General features: G+C 41.2%; 1 protein-coding gene across 5 annotated transcripts in view; it reads right to left on the reverse strand.

Moving 5' to 3' along the window:
• Positions 1 to 13,847, reverse strand: part of dgkh (diacylglycerol kinase eta) — a 285,492-nt gene that overhangs the window by 25,479 nt on the left and 246,166 nt on the right. For all 5 annotated transcript variants that reach the window (XM_033032903.1, XM_033032904.1, XM_033032905.1 and 2 more), the window contains 4 exons: positions 10,427 to 10,593; positions 8,462 to 8,567; positions 6,532 to 6,624; positions 3,111 to 3,230 (listed from right to left, as the gene is read on the reverse strand). In XM_033032903.1, coding sequence (XP_032888794.1) covers positions 3,111 to 3,230; positions 6,532 to 6,624; positions 8,462 to 8,567; positions 10,427 to 10,593 — 486 coding nt within the window. The remainder of the gene's footprint in view (positions 1 to 3,110; positions 3,231 to 6,531; positions 6,625 to 8,461; positions 8,568 to 10,426; positions 10,594 to 13,847) is intronic.

Here is a 13,847-nt window from a genome sequence, read left to right on the forward strand (position 1 = left end):
ATTTCCCTGCAAATTTGCATTTCAATAACCTTCTCTCCAGACAGTAGCCAAATAATAGATCAAGTTGTATAAATTGCAACTCCACTGTTTCCTAATTCTACACAGATAAGGGCCTGTCCCAATGCGGCGACCTAATTGGCGAGTTTAGAAGAGTTTGCCCTCGACTCATACTCGCAGCATGGTCGACACAAGGTCCTAGGAGGTCTTTGTAACTCTCCTTCATGCTCGAGAGTAGTCCCCACGTACTCGAGGCCTCACTTAGGTCGCGGCGTTTTTTTCAGCATGCTGAAAAATGCCCGCGAGTGAAAAAAGGTTGCCATGGAAAAAAATCGATATTTTTTTTACTCGTAGGTTTGGTCGAAGTAGGTCGTAGTAGGTTGGCATGTTATTCGTAGGTAATCAAAGGCAATCAAAGGTAATCGAGGGTAGTCAAAGGTAGTCGTAGATAGTCTTCAACAAGGTAGTCGAAGGAGGTCGTCTTCACTCTCCATTATTCGGTGTCCAGTTTTCCCGATGCTAGTCGAGGCTAGTCTTCAACATAGTCGAAGGAGGTCGAAGGAGATCGAAAGAGGTCTTCTACATAGTCGAAGGAGATCTTCAACATGACACTTTTTCATACTCTCCTAAACTCTTCTACACTCGTAAATTAGGTCCCCGCAGTGGGACAGGCCCTTTAATCTGTCCTTTAATATTCTCTCTTACCAGCAATGCAATATTTTCCCGAATCAAATCTACCATTCCCATAGTGGATGGAAGTCATTGAACTCAGGAGTTGACCTATTTATGTTGGCATAGACTAATCATGTCATGAGCAGCCTTTGCTCCCTCCAATTTAACATGACTAAAAAAAAGCTTCATAGTGCAGCGCTGATGAATGCAGAATTCCCACGTTTACTTCTAATCAACCAGGACAGGGGCATTGTTAGTAGAGCCGTTGTCTCACCGCACCAGAGACATGGGTTTAATCCTGACTTCCGTCATTGGCCGTGTGAAGTTTGCATGTTCTTGCTGTGAATGTGTTTAGATTTATTCTCAAATCCCAAAGAGTGTGAGTTGATTGATTAATTGGCTGCTGTAAATTATCACTAGTGTGCAGGGAGGTGGTAGAATCTGGGGAGAATTGAAGAGGGGAGAATGGAAATATGGGATTAATATAAGGTTACTGCAAAATGAAGGATTGATGGACAGTAAAGACTCAGTGGGCTGAAAAGTCTGTTTCTGTTCTGTATAACCGTGGCTCTCTCCCTAATCAGTCAGGTTCTTCTAACAATAGGGTAGAACGCACATTAATTTTACTACTGCCATGTAGACTTCACAGTCAATGACTGACTTGGAAAAAAACAAGATCAATTTTCCACTGTGATGTGCCTCATCCTAAGGGAAAAGCAGAGTGTAAAATGGATACTACATCTAATCTCTTGCTCCTTTGTACTGCCCTGGGATTCTGAGAGTGGAGACGAACAATGAAACCTGGCAAAGTCCACAGCAAATAGACATGGAAAAGCCCTTCCATGGTGTTAGGGGGTTGAAGCAACTGTCCCCACTGTACCATTTTCCTTGTAGAGACTCCTGGATAAGTCACCATTTGGAAGTTTGCCCATTGAGAGGGCCTTATACCTTGCACGTGGTACCTCTCTGACTGAGGAACATGCACAGGCTGGGTACCATCTACTGAGCCAAAAAGGGTTCTTTTTTCCCCTTGAGTGCACTGTGAAGGGATTGCATTTCAGGAAGTATTTACTGTGCCAACGATCTCCCAGGGCATGTGGCCCAGACAATTCCTAGAGCAGCAACAGCCTATCTCCAAACCTTGCTTCCAGATGCAAATCTGCATCATCTGGGCTATTTGAAACTGACCCATGGGATGTCGATCAATTCAGGTGGAGGATGGAAGAGGCAGCAAAGATTAATTAGCACTGAGTTGTTAGCTTTGCCCAACGTTTGCTCAACTTGTTTAAAATAATATCTCAGATTGATACACTTTTTACTGTAAAACAATGTTCCTCATTTCATTTCTCATGCATTCTCTCAAAAGACAGCCTTCTTCTAAGTCTCTCCTTACTGCTTTGAATGGAGCAAGAATCAAACTGCTTGAGGAACTCAGCAGGGCAGGGGAAATCTATGAAGGGAAAAGAACCGATAACATTTCAGGGTGCGACCCTTCTCCTCCTCTCTGCTTTGAATGAAGTTTTTGGACCAACAAAGAGTGCCTTGGGATTGGAGAGATTTGAGTTCAAGGAGTTTCGGCTAATAGAGCATGTGCCTGGCCGAGGTGCATTTGATGCTAATGTTGAAACACTAGCAGGGCACTGTAATAACTAGGAAGCTCATCAAGTATCTGGAATTGGCTAAGTATAGAAGCCTGATTTTTGAGGGATTAATTTCTGCTAATATTGTATAATCACACAGATTATACATTAGCCACACATTACACATAGATGCTCTATCTTATCACATTACTCACATTATTTCACCTTATCAGAGAAATTCCTTTATTCACTCATTGTCTTCCCCACTTCTCTAATGCCTAATCTAATTTATTTCCTCTTTTCCCCAGTTCTGATGAATGGCCCTAGACTTGAAACATCAACTGTTTCTCTTTCCACGGGTACTGTCTAATTCTGAGACTGAGTCTTTCCAGGATTTTCTGTTTCAATGTAACACCTCATTCAAAATTTGGAACCTGACAGAGCAGCACTTCCCGAGCATTACTATGAAACATCATTCTGGATTTAATCTTTGGACTTGAGTCCACTGTCTTCTTACACAGGATTATAATTCATGCCAGCTAAGGAACAAATGATGCAACAAGTAATTGGACTCAGGAACTTGTAACCCTCAGATTGTTCTTTTGTCAAGGTTTCTTGCTACGAGTGGGTACAGATAATGCTTTGATGAATTGGAGGCAGCAATTGCCACTCTAAATACTTTCACTTGCGATACCAAGAGTCACACGAGGGGCTGCTGCTCCTGCTTTCTTCACCTGAACACCCTTTTACTAAAATGGGATCCCTAATATCTGCCTATCCCTTCAACATGTCGTCTCATGTGATATAAAAACATTACCGGATTCAGGAACCATTGCAAACAGTAACAGTGCCTCTTTATACCTCTTCAGCTGTTGGCTGCAGCACATGGTAAAGCCATGGAATTTCAGCAAGTTTTTGCAGTTCAATGTCCACAAGATTCAACGCTGTAGACAACTGCTCTTCCTGAGGCGAGTCGAGTTGCTGTTAGAAGTGCAAAGTGAAAAGGCAGTTAGTACCTGAAATCATGACGGAAAATACAGCCACTAGTTAAATGCGCACAATGTATTTAATTAATTAATTAATTATGGAAGGCTCAACAATAATGCATCATGTATGCAAGGTATCATAGAATGCCTGGAAAAAATAGGATGGTCGCAAATTTTTATGCCTGAGGTTTGGAATACATGTAGCTGAAGGACGAAGAGGCCTCTGGTTTATCATAACTTTTCTAGCCATTTGCAACTTCACCCAAAACAGACCCACCCTCGTCTCTATCTCCCAGTTCCATTATGGTGTGGGCTCCACTCCCACTTCCAGTTGCTCACCAGCACTGCTTCTTCCCACCATGCCATGTTGAGCTCCACCCACAAAACCCAATATGTTTGCTCCTTCTTTTGCATTGTGCATGTCTCTTTGGTCAAATTAATTGTGTTGGAGCCATTAAGCTTAAGTAAGTTTATTATAGTCATGTCTAGTTACCTTTAATTATTATCTGCCTGTGTTAATGTGGGCGGGATTTAATACGTAGTCTGGGGCATGTTTTTGGTTAGAGGATTCTAGCGCAGACACTCAGATGATTAGTTTCAGTTTGATGTCGGGCATGGATTGAAACAGTTTTCTACCATAACCATGAGCATGGTCGGGACATATATATGTTGTCAGATGATGTACTTCTACAAGAAGAAGTATTTATGATTTATATGACATGAATGGAAGGACGATTAAGAACAGAAAGTTATGAGTTATCTCATTGTTTTGTATTACTACAATAAAGAAGCTATTAATCACGAGACTACTTCTGGTAGATTCATCTTTGCTGTTTCAAATGTGTCGTGGAGTGTGTGAGACTACTTTTCTAATCATACCCGACAAATTAGTGGCTATCGAAATTGAATTTGAGAAGTTGTAAAAACCGCCGCTACAAATTGTTTTCATTCCTCTCACAGGCTGAGGTGTTGTTAAATGGTTGCCATTTCTTTTATTCCTGGCCATAAAGTTCCAATTGCCTCAGGACTACCAGCACCAAACCAGGACAGGCTCAAAAGAGGCTGAGTGGTGGAATAGTGCCCACTCCCCAGAGCCCACTTCCCACAGAATGTTGAGAAACAGATTTTTGGCGATGCCTCTCTCAGGCACTAGTGGCCCAATCGTTGAGCAGCATCATCATTAGCAGAATCACGTGGGATTTATTGCAAGGTGTGTGGATTTACACATTTTCAGATGATCCCAACGCAGTTTGCTGGATCTCAAACAATGATTAAATGAAATACAGGAAGGAGAAAGAAAGCTTAGCAGCATGGTCAAAACAACAACTCTCTCTCGAAGGTACACAAAAAAGCTGGAGAAACTCAGCGGGTGCAGCAGCATCTATGGAGCGAAGGAAAAAGGCAAAGTTTCGGGCCGAAACCCTTCTTCAGAATTCCAGCATCTGCAGTTCCTTCTTAAACTCTCTCTCAATGTCAGCAAGATGAATGAGCTGGTCATCGACTTCAGGACGCAGGGTAGAATACATGCCCAAGTGTGTATCAATGGAGCAGAAGAGGGAACGGTGGAAGGCATCAAGTTCCTAGGTGTAAACATCACCAATAATTTGTCCTAATCCAATTACCTTGATGCTACAACCATGAAAGCATACTGACACCTCTACTTCCTTAGAACACTAAAAAAATCTCTAATTTCTACAGATGCACTGGTATGATTTGCAAAGCAAGGCTTCGCACTGTCTCGGCACTCAAGACAATAACAAACCAATACCAGTTCCAAATTCTATATTAATCCCATTTTTTTCTCTCCACATTCCCATCAATTGCCTTGGATTTGATCACTCACCCATACACTAGTGGCAAATTACAACGGCCAATCAACCTACCAACCACAAGCCTTTGGCATATGAGAGGAACCCAGAGCCCCTGGAGCCAACCAATATGGTCCCAGGAAGAATATACAAAAACTTTGCATGGACAGCACCCGAGGACAGGATTGAACCCAGGTCCCTGGCTCTGTGAGGCAGTGGCTTTACTAGGTGTGCCGTTTCAGTGTGTCCAACACCATAACCTTATAGAACATGATGGCGTATTCCTTATATCTGCAGTGTCTTTTACCTTTGGTTGTCAAAATGGACTTTTCTCAAGAAACATTCCCAAATGCTTACTAAAGTTTTTTTTAATCTTTCTGAATGCATGTGGACCCTAAGGCATGGACAATTGGACTGCAAATGCAGGCAGCAATTAAAGTATCTATGTTTAGACTGCCTTGCATTTCTTATTTAATGATCTGCTCTGGTTCAAAGAAATGTGCACAGTTATGTTGTTTCTTTGACACATGAATCCGATGTCAGCCGTTTGGGCTGGCAACTACAGACGTTTGTCAAAAAGATGGGGAAGGAACTGAAAGGCATGTTAGATGACTTTTCGTTTAAGAAGGAACTGCAGATGCTGGCAAATCGAAGGTAGACAAAAATGCTGGACAAACTCAGCGGGTGAGGCAGCATCTATGGAGCGAAGGAAATAGGCAACGTTTCAGGTCGAAACCCTTCTTCAGATTGATGAGTGGGTGGGGCGGGGGGGGGGGGGATGGGAGGAAGAAAGGAAGAGGTGGAGCCAGAGGGCTGAGGGAGAGCTGGGAAGTGGAGGAGAAAGTAAGGACTACCTGAAATTGGAGAAGTCAATGTTCATACCGCTGGGGTGCAAACTGCCCAAGCAAAATATGAGGTGCTGCTCCTCCAATTTACGGTGGTCCTCACACTGGCCATGGAGGAGATGACTTTTCCTTCTTTTAAGAGTACTGAGCCTCTATGCATACATAAGTGAGAGGGAAAAGATTCAAAGGCGACTTGTGAAGCAACTTTTCCCAGAGTGTGGTGGTGGAATGAGATGCCTGAGAAAGCTGTAGAGGTGGGTACAATTACAATGTTTAAAAGACATTTGGACAGGTACATAAATAGTAAATGTTTATAGGGATGTGGGCCAAACAGGAATGGCAAATGGGAATGGCTCAAGGAGAAGTCTTGGAAGAGTTGAGCTGAAGGGTCTGGTACTGTGTGGTTTAATTCTATGACAAAAATGCTTGCAAGAGAGAGCTGAAAGGTGGAGGTCAGGATGTTGGGGTAGGGAGTGTTGGAAAGGGCACCACAATCGTGGTGCAGAACAGTTGGAATTTTTCCTGCCATATTGTAGAGCCCTGAGCCGCTGTTATTGTACAGCCCACAAGCTGAACCATTTGAAATCTCTTTAACATGATGTACATAATTCTTTTTTTCAGGTGGTATACGCTGCCATCTTACCAGAGGAACTCTTCCAACGAGCAATGATTCTGTTTCATTATGTAGGGCTTTCACGTTACTAGCAATCTCAATTGCTGTGTTCCTGGTAAGATTCTGCAAAGAAACAAAAGCGAAAAACGCCAGCTCATCAATTTCCTCTCTTTATATGTTGTCATTCATCTGCAGAAAGATTGACTAGAATTTCATTGATGTCAACATAATTTACTACTGACATCAGGGCTTGTAAATCCTACTTCGGGATCATTAATCCCAAAAAATAATGGTCTTTGCACTGGAAGAAATCAGTGGCTGTGTAGGCTTTTCTCTCTATTTATATTCTCTCCGTGGAGATTCAACATTTTTCAAAATAATAACAGTTGCCAATTTAATAGCCGCCTGCACCTGCAAGATAGCTTACAATGACATATGAGAAGAATCTCTAGTCCTTTTCAACATCACAATTTCCCAATTCTCACAATTTAAAATAATATTCAGTATTTCTTTTGTATTTAAGTGAATAGCCTCACATTTTTCTAAATTATACTCCATCTGCCATATTTTTGCTCACATTCAGTTTCTCTATATTCTTTTAAAGCCTCTGCTTTCTAATCACAACTCACAATTTTACTTTGGTTTGTGTCACCAGCAAACTTAAAAATACTGTACAGTATATGATCTGTTTAATCAAATTGTTGGTGTTGATTGTGAATAACATGTATTTATCTCTGGGTTATTCCATAAATCACAAATTACCAACTATTTATTCATACTCTTTGTTTTTTACCTGTTAAATAATTCTCAATCTATGCTAACATTTTACCTCAATTCCATGTACTTTGTTCACAAACTCCTTGAGGACAACACTGAACACATTCTGAAAATCCAAATACACCACATACACTTACAAGGTAGAGCATTAAGAATTCCAATTGGCAAGGGGAGATGATTTTTCACCGGAAACTAAAATCAAACAGCCACATGAATACAATGTGTACAAGAGTGGGTTTCAGGTGGTGGTTGGAGTATCAATCAAGTGGGCTGCCTTGTCCGAGATGGTATTTAACTGCCTGCGTATTATTGGGCCTGCACCGATCCAGATTATGTGGAGAGCAGTCCATCATATTAAGTCACTTATTAAGTCACTTAGAATATAATAATATATTTATCAACATATGCTTTAATCTGTTCAGTCTTCCTTCATAACAGGATGATTCAATGTCAGTGAGGTGCAATGGGATCAAAAATTGTGCAACCATCTGGCCACCACTACAGAGTGGCTCTGTGGTAGAATAGCTGCTTTACAGTGCCGGATTCCTGGGTTCGATCCCGATTACGGGTGCTGTCTGACCGAAGTTTGAACACACTCCTTGTGACTGTGTGGGTTTTCTCTTGATGCTCTGGTTTCCTCCCACATTCCAAAGGTGCAGTTTGACTTAATTGACTTCTGTAAATTGCAACATAGAACTAGTGTATGGGTGATCGTTGGTTACTGTGGACTTGGTGGGCGAAGGGACTGTTTCCATGCTGTGCCTCTAAAACTAAAACCAAAATAACAAAATCTGCGGGCATGCAGTTGTGATCCTGTACAAGGGAAATTCATTGATGACGGACCCTAAGATTGTTGATCCTAACATCTGCCAAGAGTGATATTCTGGATCTGTAGTAAGAGTCTTCCAAAGACCTAAAACATCATCCTTTATAAGAGGTATGGCATTCAAAAGACATTTGGACAGATATATGGACAGAAAGTGATCAGAGTGATATGGACCAAATGCAGGCAAATGAGACTTACCCAGAATGTATTTATTGTATGAAGGCATAATTTTTTTTTCCAAAATGAGGTGGGGGACTCAAAAATATTAAAAATAAAACATCAAACCAAGTTAATGTGGGTGAGCTCAGTTGGACACCGACTATTGACTGGGTACAAGACAACATGATTGCCGCTTACCTCTGGGAACTTTGGATGTGTTTTATTTAGCGCATGAGAGCTTGCATTGACAGCATGTGCCAGTTCTTGCTCCAGGAGGCTGTGGATTTTGGCTGCCTCGCAGATTCTGAAAGTTATAAAATGAAAGAAGACTTCAAGAATGCAACAACTGCAATGTGGAATAATGGAATAATAGAAATGATAAGCCATGGTAGAGCCACTATCTCCCCACCACAACTCTGTCCCTGAGGCCTCAGTGAGCATTTCATTGATAAAACATTTTTAACTTACCTTTAACACATGCATGAATATTAAGATGAAAACAATGCTGTTCTAAAACAGGAGGGATAATTGAGTAATTTTATTATCAATCTAATCTATTGACTGTATTTCTTTAAGTAACTCCAGGTTGAATTGAAGTACATAATACATGGACAATTGTCCTCTGCTCATTGAGGCTCCCTGGATATACAGAACGACCAGGTTGGAAGGTCAGTCAAAAAGACAGTTAAAACATTGAGTCTTTCATTTCAAAATCATGGGTGAGTTTCAGTAGAAAAATTGAATTGTGATGTTGTGGAGACAGAATAAATAAGCAGTGTGATACTGTTTACTGGAGGTTGAATGATTATTTTATCTTCTTCTTTTGAAGAGGGAGGGTTGAGCAACTCCAATGAGTCTCCTTCGAGCACCCGAGAGCATGGCATATGTGGTCCAGGCAGGAATAACTAAGTGAGGAGAAAATGTACTCCAAGAAGGTACAATAACCAGCCCCTGCATCAACACAACACACTGGGATCAGCTGTGATATTGGTTACTTATTTAGTTGAAACAACCATTGCATGCAACGCCCCAGAACATCATAACTAGAATATATCTCCAGGGAAAATGCACCAACTCTGGGCATCAAATAGCATACATTGGCTTGAAAGGAGTCTGCTCCAGAAATAAGACACCAACACTCCAGGTGATCTTCAGGACCTATGGTGTTATTCCAAGAAGAGAAACAGGTTGCACGTTGGTTCAGAAATGATTCACAAGGATGTTACCAGGAATGGAGGATTTGAGTTTCAAGGAGAGGCTGGATAGGCTGGGACTATTTTCCCTGGCGTGTAAAAGGCTGAGGGAGTGATCTTATCGAGGTGTAGAAAGCATGAGGGGCATAGATAAGGTGAATGGTCAGAGTCCCTTTCAAAGGATTGTGGAGTCTAAAACTGGAAGACCAGGTTTGTTTGTGTGTGTGTGTGTGTGTGTGTGTGTGTGTGTGTGTGTGTGTGTGTGTGTGTGTGTGTGTGTGTGTGTGTGTGTGTGTGTGTGTGTGTGTGTGTGTGTGTGTGTGTGTGTGTGTGTGTGTGTGTGTGTGTGTGTGTGTGTGTGTGTGTGGGGGGGGGGTGATTTATAGGGAGCTTGAAGGACAGCTTTATCACAGAAAGGGTGGTGCTGGGTATATGGAACACAGTGCTAGAGGAAGCTGTAGAAGTGGATACAATTACCATGCATAAAAGATATTCAGACAGATACGTCAATTGGAATGATTTAAAGGGATATGAGCCATGTGGAGTCAAATGGGACTAGCTCATCTAGACAACTTATTGGCATGGACGAGTTGACTCGAAAGACTTGGTTCCATGCTGTATAACTCTGACACCAATAGTGATTGACTGCCGGTCTCCGAGGATGATATAAATGCAAGTCTTCTTTTCACCTGAGGCTGAGGAGTTAAGATTGCTGCACTCACCCTAAAATGTGGCGTGAAGAATGAACCATTTCATGCCAGCACTATCCCTGCCACCCTAGGTCTTCCTTGGTTTTACACACCACAGCTTTCAATGCCTTATTTTTAACCTTCAAATATCCTGACCAAGCTTGCACTTATCCTCAAGATACCCAAGCACTTGGGACGTCTGCAAGTTAAAGACTCAGCACTCTTCAATGGCAACTTGTCCACGTGCTTGCTGGAATGACAAGCTGCGTGCAGTGACGTACCTTGTGATTAGCTCCTCGGCTGCCTGGGCACAGAGCTGCAGCTGGGTGACCTCCTCCTCTGTGGCCAGGTCTACTGACTGCTGCGGGTACAGATGGGGTCTCAGGGCTGGTCTGCAAGAGTCATACCGCAGTTTGTCTTCCCAGGATTTCAAAGTATTCTCGAATGCCTGTGGAAGAAGGTGAATAATGAACGCTGTGGCACGGATACACACGGACATGGTGTGCGAACAGGCCTGCAATTGTGCTGTGTGACTCAATGGTTCAAAGCTTGCTGGTGCAGGACAGCCCACAGTCTTTTTCTTCCTTCTGCAGCTCAAAGTCTTCTCTGCAATTCGCTGGATATGCAAACAAGACTATTGACGTTCTGGACCATAGAAGTTGATCATCAACAGACACGAATAACTTTCCTCATTATGGTCATACTTGGATTGTTAATGCTCAGTCCCAATTTTCTTCAGCAGCGTAACGGCAAATGCTCTAACTTGCACAGATCACAAGGAGGTTAAGGTCAGGATGTTGTTTGCATGTGCAGCGTAAATCATCGATCTTCTTCTTGTTTTTCACAACTCCTGGCCTTTCACTTCCTCTCCACTAATTGGTAGACAGTTTACACATCAATAACAGATGTGAAACATCAATAAATGCTATTATTAGGCAGAAAATTCTGGACCATTTACTTTTTCAGATTGGCATTATTTAATTTGTACTTTTTTTGCTTCATTCCAAACCTCTCTCATGAAGGCAGTGGCCAGGTTGTAACTTGCCTCATCCCCTCTGCACACCTTGCTGTATACCCTGCCCCTCTCCATCAAAATCACCCACCTCTGCCAACGATAGCCTGCAACCTCAGAGGTCCACTCGTAGCCCTAATGATTCAGCCTTTCTTTTTTGGAAATATTTGCTTCCAATCTTATCTTTATCATCTTCATGTCCAGTTTCTTCTAATTTACATCCTTGAATTCTCCACTTTCAAATCTCCAGGTTCCTGGCCCTAATAGTTTTTTTTTCTTTTAATCTCCAGCCATACTGGTCCTCGAGTCTCACTTGGATGACACCCATAAATTTCCATTACACAAATGATGGTGGAGGTGGTAGAGCCACTGCCTCAAAGCTCGTGACCCTGGTTCAATCCTGACTGCAGGTGCTGTATGTGTGGATATTGCAAGTTCCCTGATTGACTACGTGGGTTTCCTGTGTATGTTCTAGTATCCTCCCACATTTCAAGGATATGCAGGCTGGTGGATTAATCAGTCACTGTAAATTGCCCTGAGTGGGTAGATGAATGGCAGAATCTGGGATAAGTTGATGCAATATGGGGATTAATGTAACATTAAATTAAGTGGTCAGCACAGTTTCAGTGGGCTGAAGGGCCTGTTTTCACGCCATATCTCTATATCGATATATGGAAAGTCTGCCCTCAATCAACCTGCTTGCCGGCAATTGTTCTTACGAAGAATAATTTCTCCTTCATCGGACAACATCCTATTTGACTCTACTCCCTTCCTCTAAACAAAAAGAATTGCCAAAGAAACTTTATTAACCCTCTTGTTTCCTGATGAATGACAACAATCATGGTCCTTCTTCCTGCCCATGCCCAATCGGAGTTAATTTGCTTCTAAATTCATCCCCTTCTTCATCTTCAAATGAACTCATCTATGGCTTTTCCCTTCTCTTCCTCAATAACCCCATTGGTGCTAGCTAAGAAAATAAATAGCCACATGAATGAAATTGTTAAGAGCTTGTTAAGAAATTGTTAATTGTGACAAATTAATTTGATATGAGTTTTTTATGTGGTAAATTGTACTAGATCTTCAGATGAAGAACCACTTAATAGGTTTTTTGGTAAATTAAAAAAGTTGGTTATGGAATAAAAAATAAAAAATGTGATGAATGGGATATTTTCATGATGAAGGATGAAGGGAAGCATAGTTTGGACTTCCACCAGTCATAGGAACCTTAATGTTATAGACACATATTAAAAACATGGAATAGGGTTACAGAGTACAATCTTGAGATATGTACGTTTTAGAAACACTGACATTCAGTAAGCAGTGAGAAAGATGATAAAAAAAACTTTGAAGACCAAGCAGATGGATTAATGAATTGGGTAAAAACATGACGGATTAAGTTCATTAATGCATTTCGTTGTCTCTGTACTGTACACTGACAATGACAATTAAAATTGAATCTGAATCTGAATCTGAATCAAAGTAAGAAGTGGTACATTTTGGAAGAATGAGGTGAAGTATTAGAAATGTGTACTACCTGTATCAGTAATATATACCATATATTCAGCCTGAAAAAGATACTATATATTCAGTCTGAAACATCACCTATCCATGTTCTTCAGAGATGCTGCCTGACCCACTGAGTTACTCCAGCACTTTGGATCAACTTTTGTGATAGTATAATGAGGTAATGTTTGAATAGTTCTGCTCACAGTGAACAATTTGGGCAATGTTTTGAGGAACACTGTTCTTGATAGTAATTTTTCTGCTCCTTGCCCATTTCAAACAAGACCAAATGTGTTAAAATAGTAGATGACAGCACAGATGACAGCACAGATGTTTTAAAGGTGACAAAAACAAACTTTTATTTACTGTATTATAATAGTTACTCTGCCATGTAATTCAATTTATTTTCTTCTTACACTGTCTTATTTTTTGAAACACTGTTATTGCCATCTCTTATTTAATTATGGGTATTTACTTTTCTGCCACCCACACATGTACATCTTAAGCTTGAACTAATTATCTGATTTTTTTTTAAACTTGTAAGCAGATTGCAAACACTTTGTCAATTGCAATGAAACAGAACCATTAAAGAAGTACACATTTAGTACACCTTGTTAAATAAAATCAATGAACAGTACTCCCGACAAAAACATGTTTAAAATGTAAAGTTAAAAAAGCCAATCATTAAATTCATGTTACTTCAAGTAGATAGTAGGGTATGTCTGCCAAATCAACACTGAGTATAAACTCTTCTATCTAATTTTTCAACGAACATTGGTAGCCCTTGAGTAACGAGCTGCTGGACCAAATAGATTTATTTAGTACAACAAAACCTTTTCATTCATAACATTTCTATTAAATTCCTTCATAAACCTCCTGGATCTAACAAGAATAGGCTCTCCAGTAAACAGGATTTTCGTATCCCCAGTACGATTCTCAATGTTGCATGAGTGTGTACATCTCAGTTCACTTGAAACAAGACAGTGAAACACACTAGTCCACCATTCTGTGGTCCAGCAACCCCTGTGGTCTGGCATGCTACAGGTGACTCGGAGAGACAGAGTGGCGAAGAAGGCATTTGGCACACTTGCCTTCATTGGTCAGAACACTGAATGCAGGAGTTGGGATGTCATGGTACAACTGTACAAGTCGTTGGTGAGATCACACTTGGATTATTGAGTGCAGTT

The sequence above is a fragment of the Amblyraja radiata genome, chromosome 14, assembly GCF_010909765.2.
Source record: "Amblyraja radiata isolate CabotCenter1 chromosome 14, sAmbRad1.1.pri, whole genome shotgun sequence".
Taxonomy (NCBI): Eukaryota; Metazoa; Chordata; class Chondrichthyes; order Rajiformes; family Rajidae; genus Amblyraja; species Amblyraja radiata.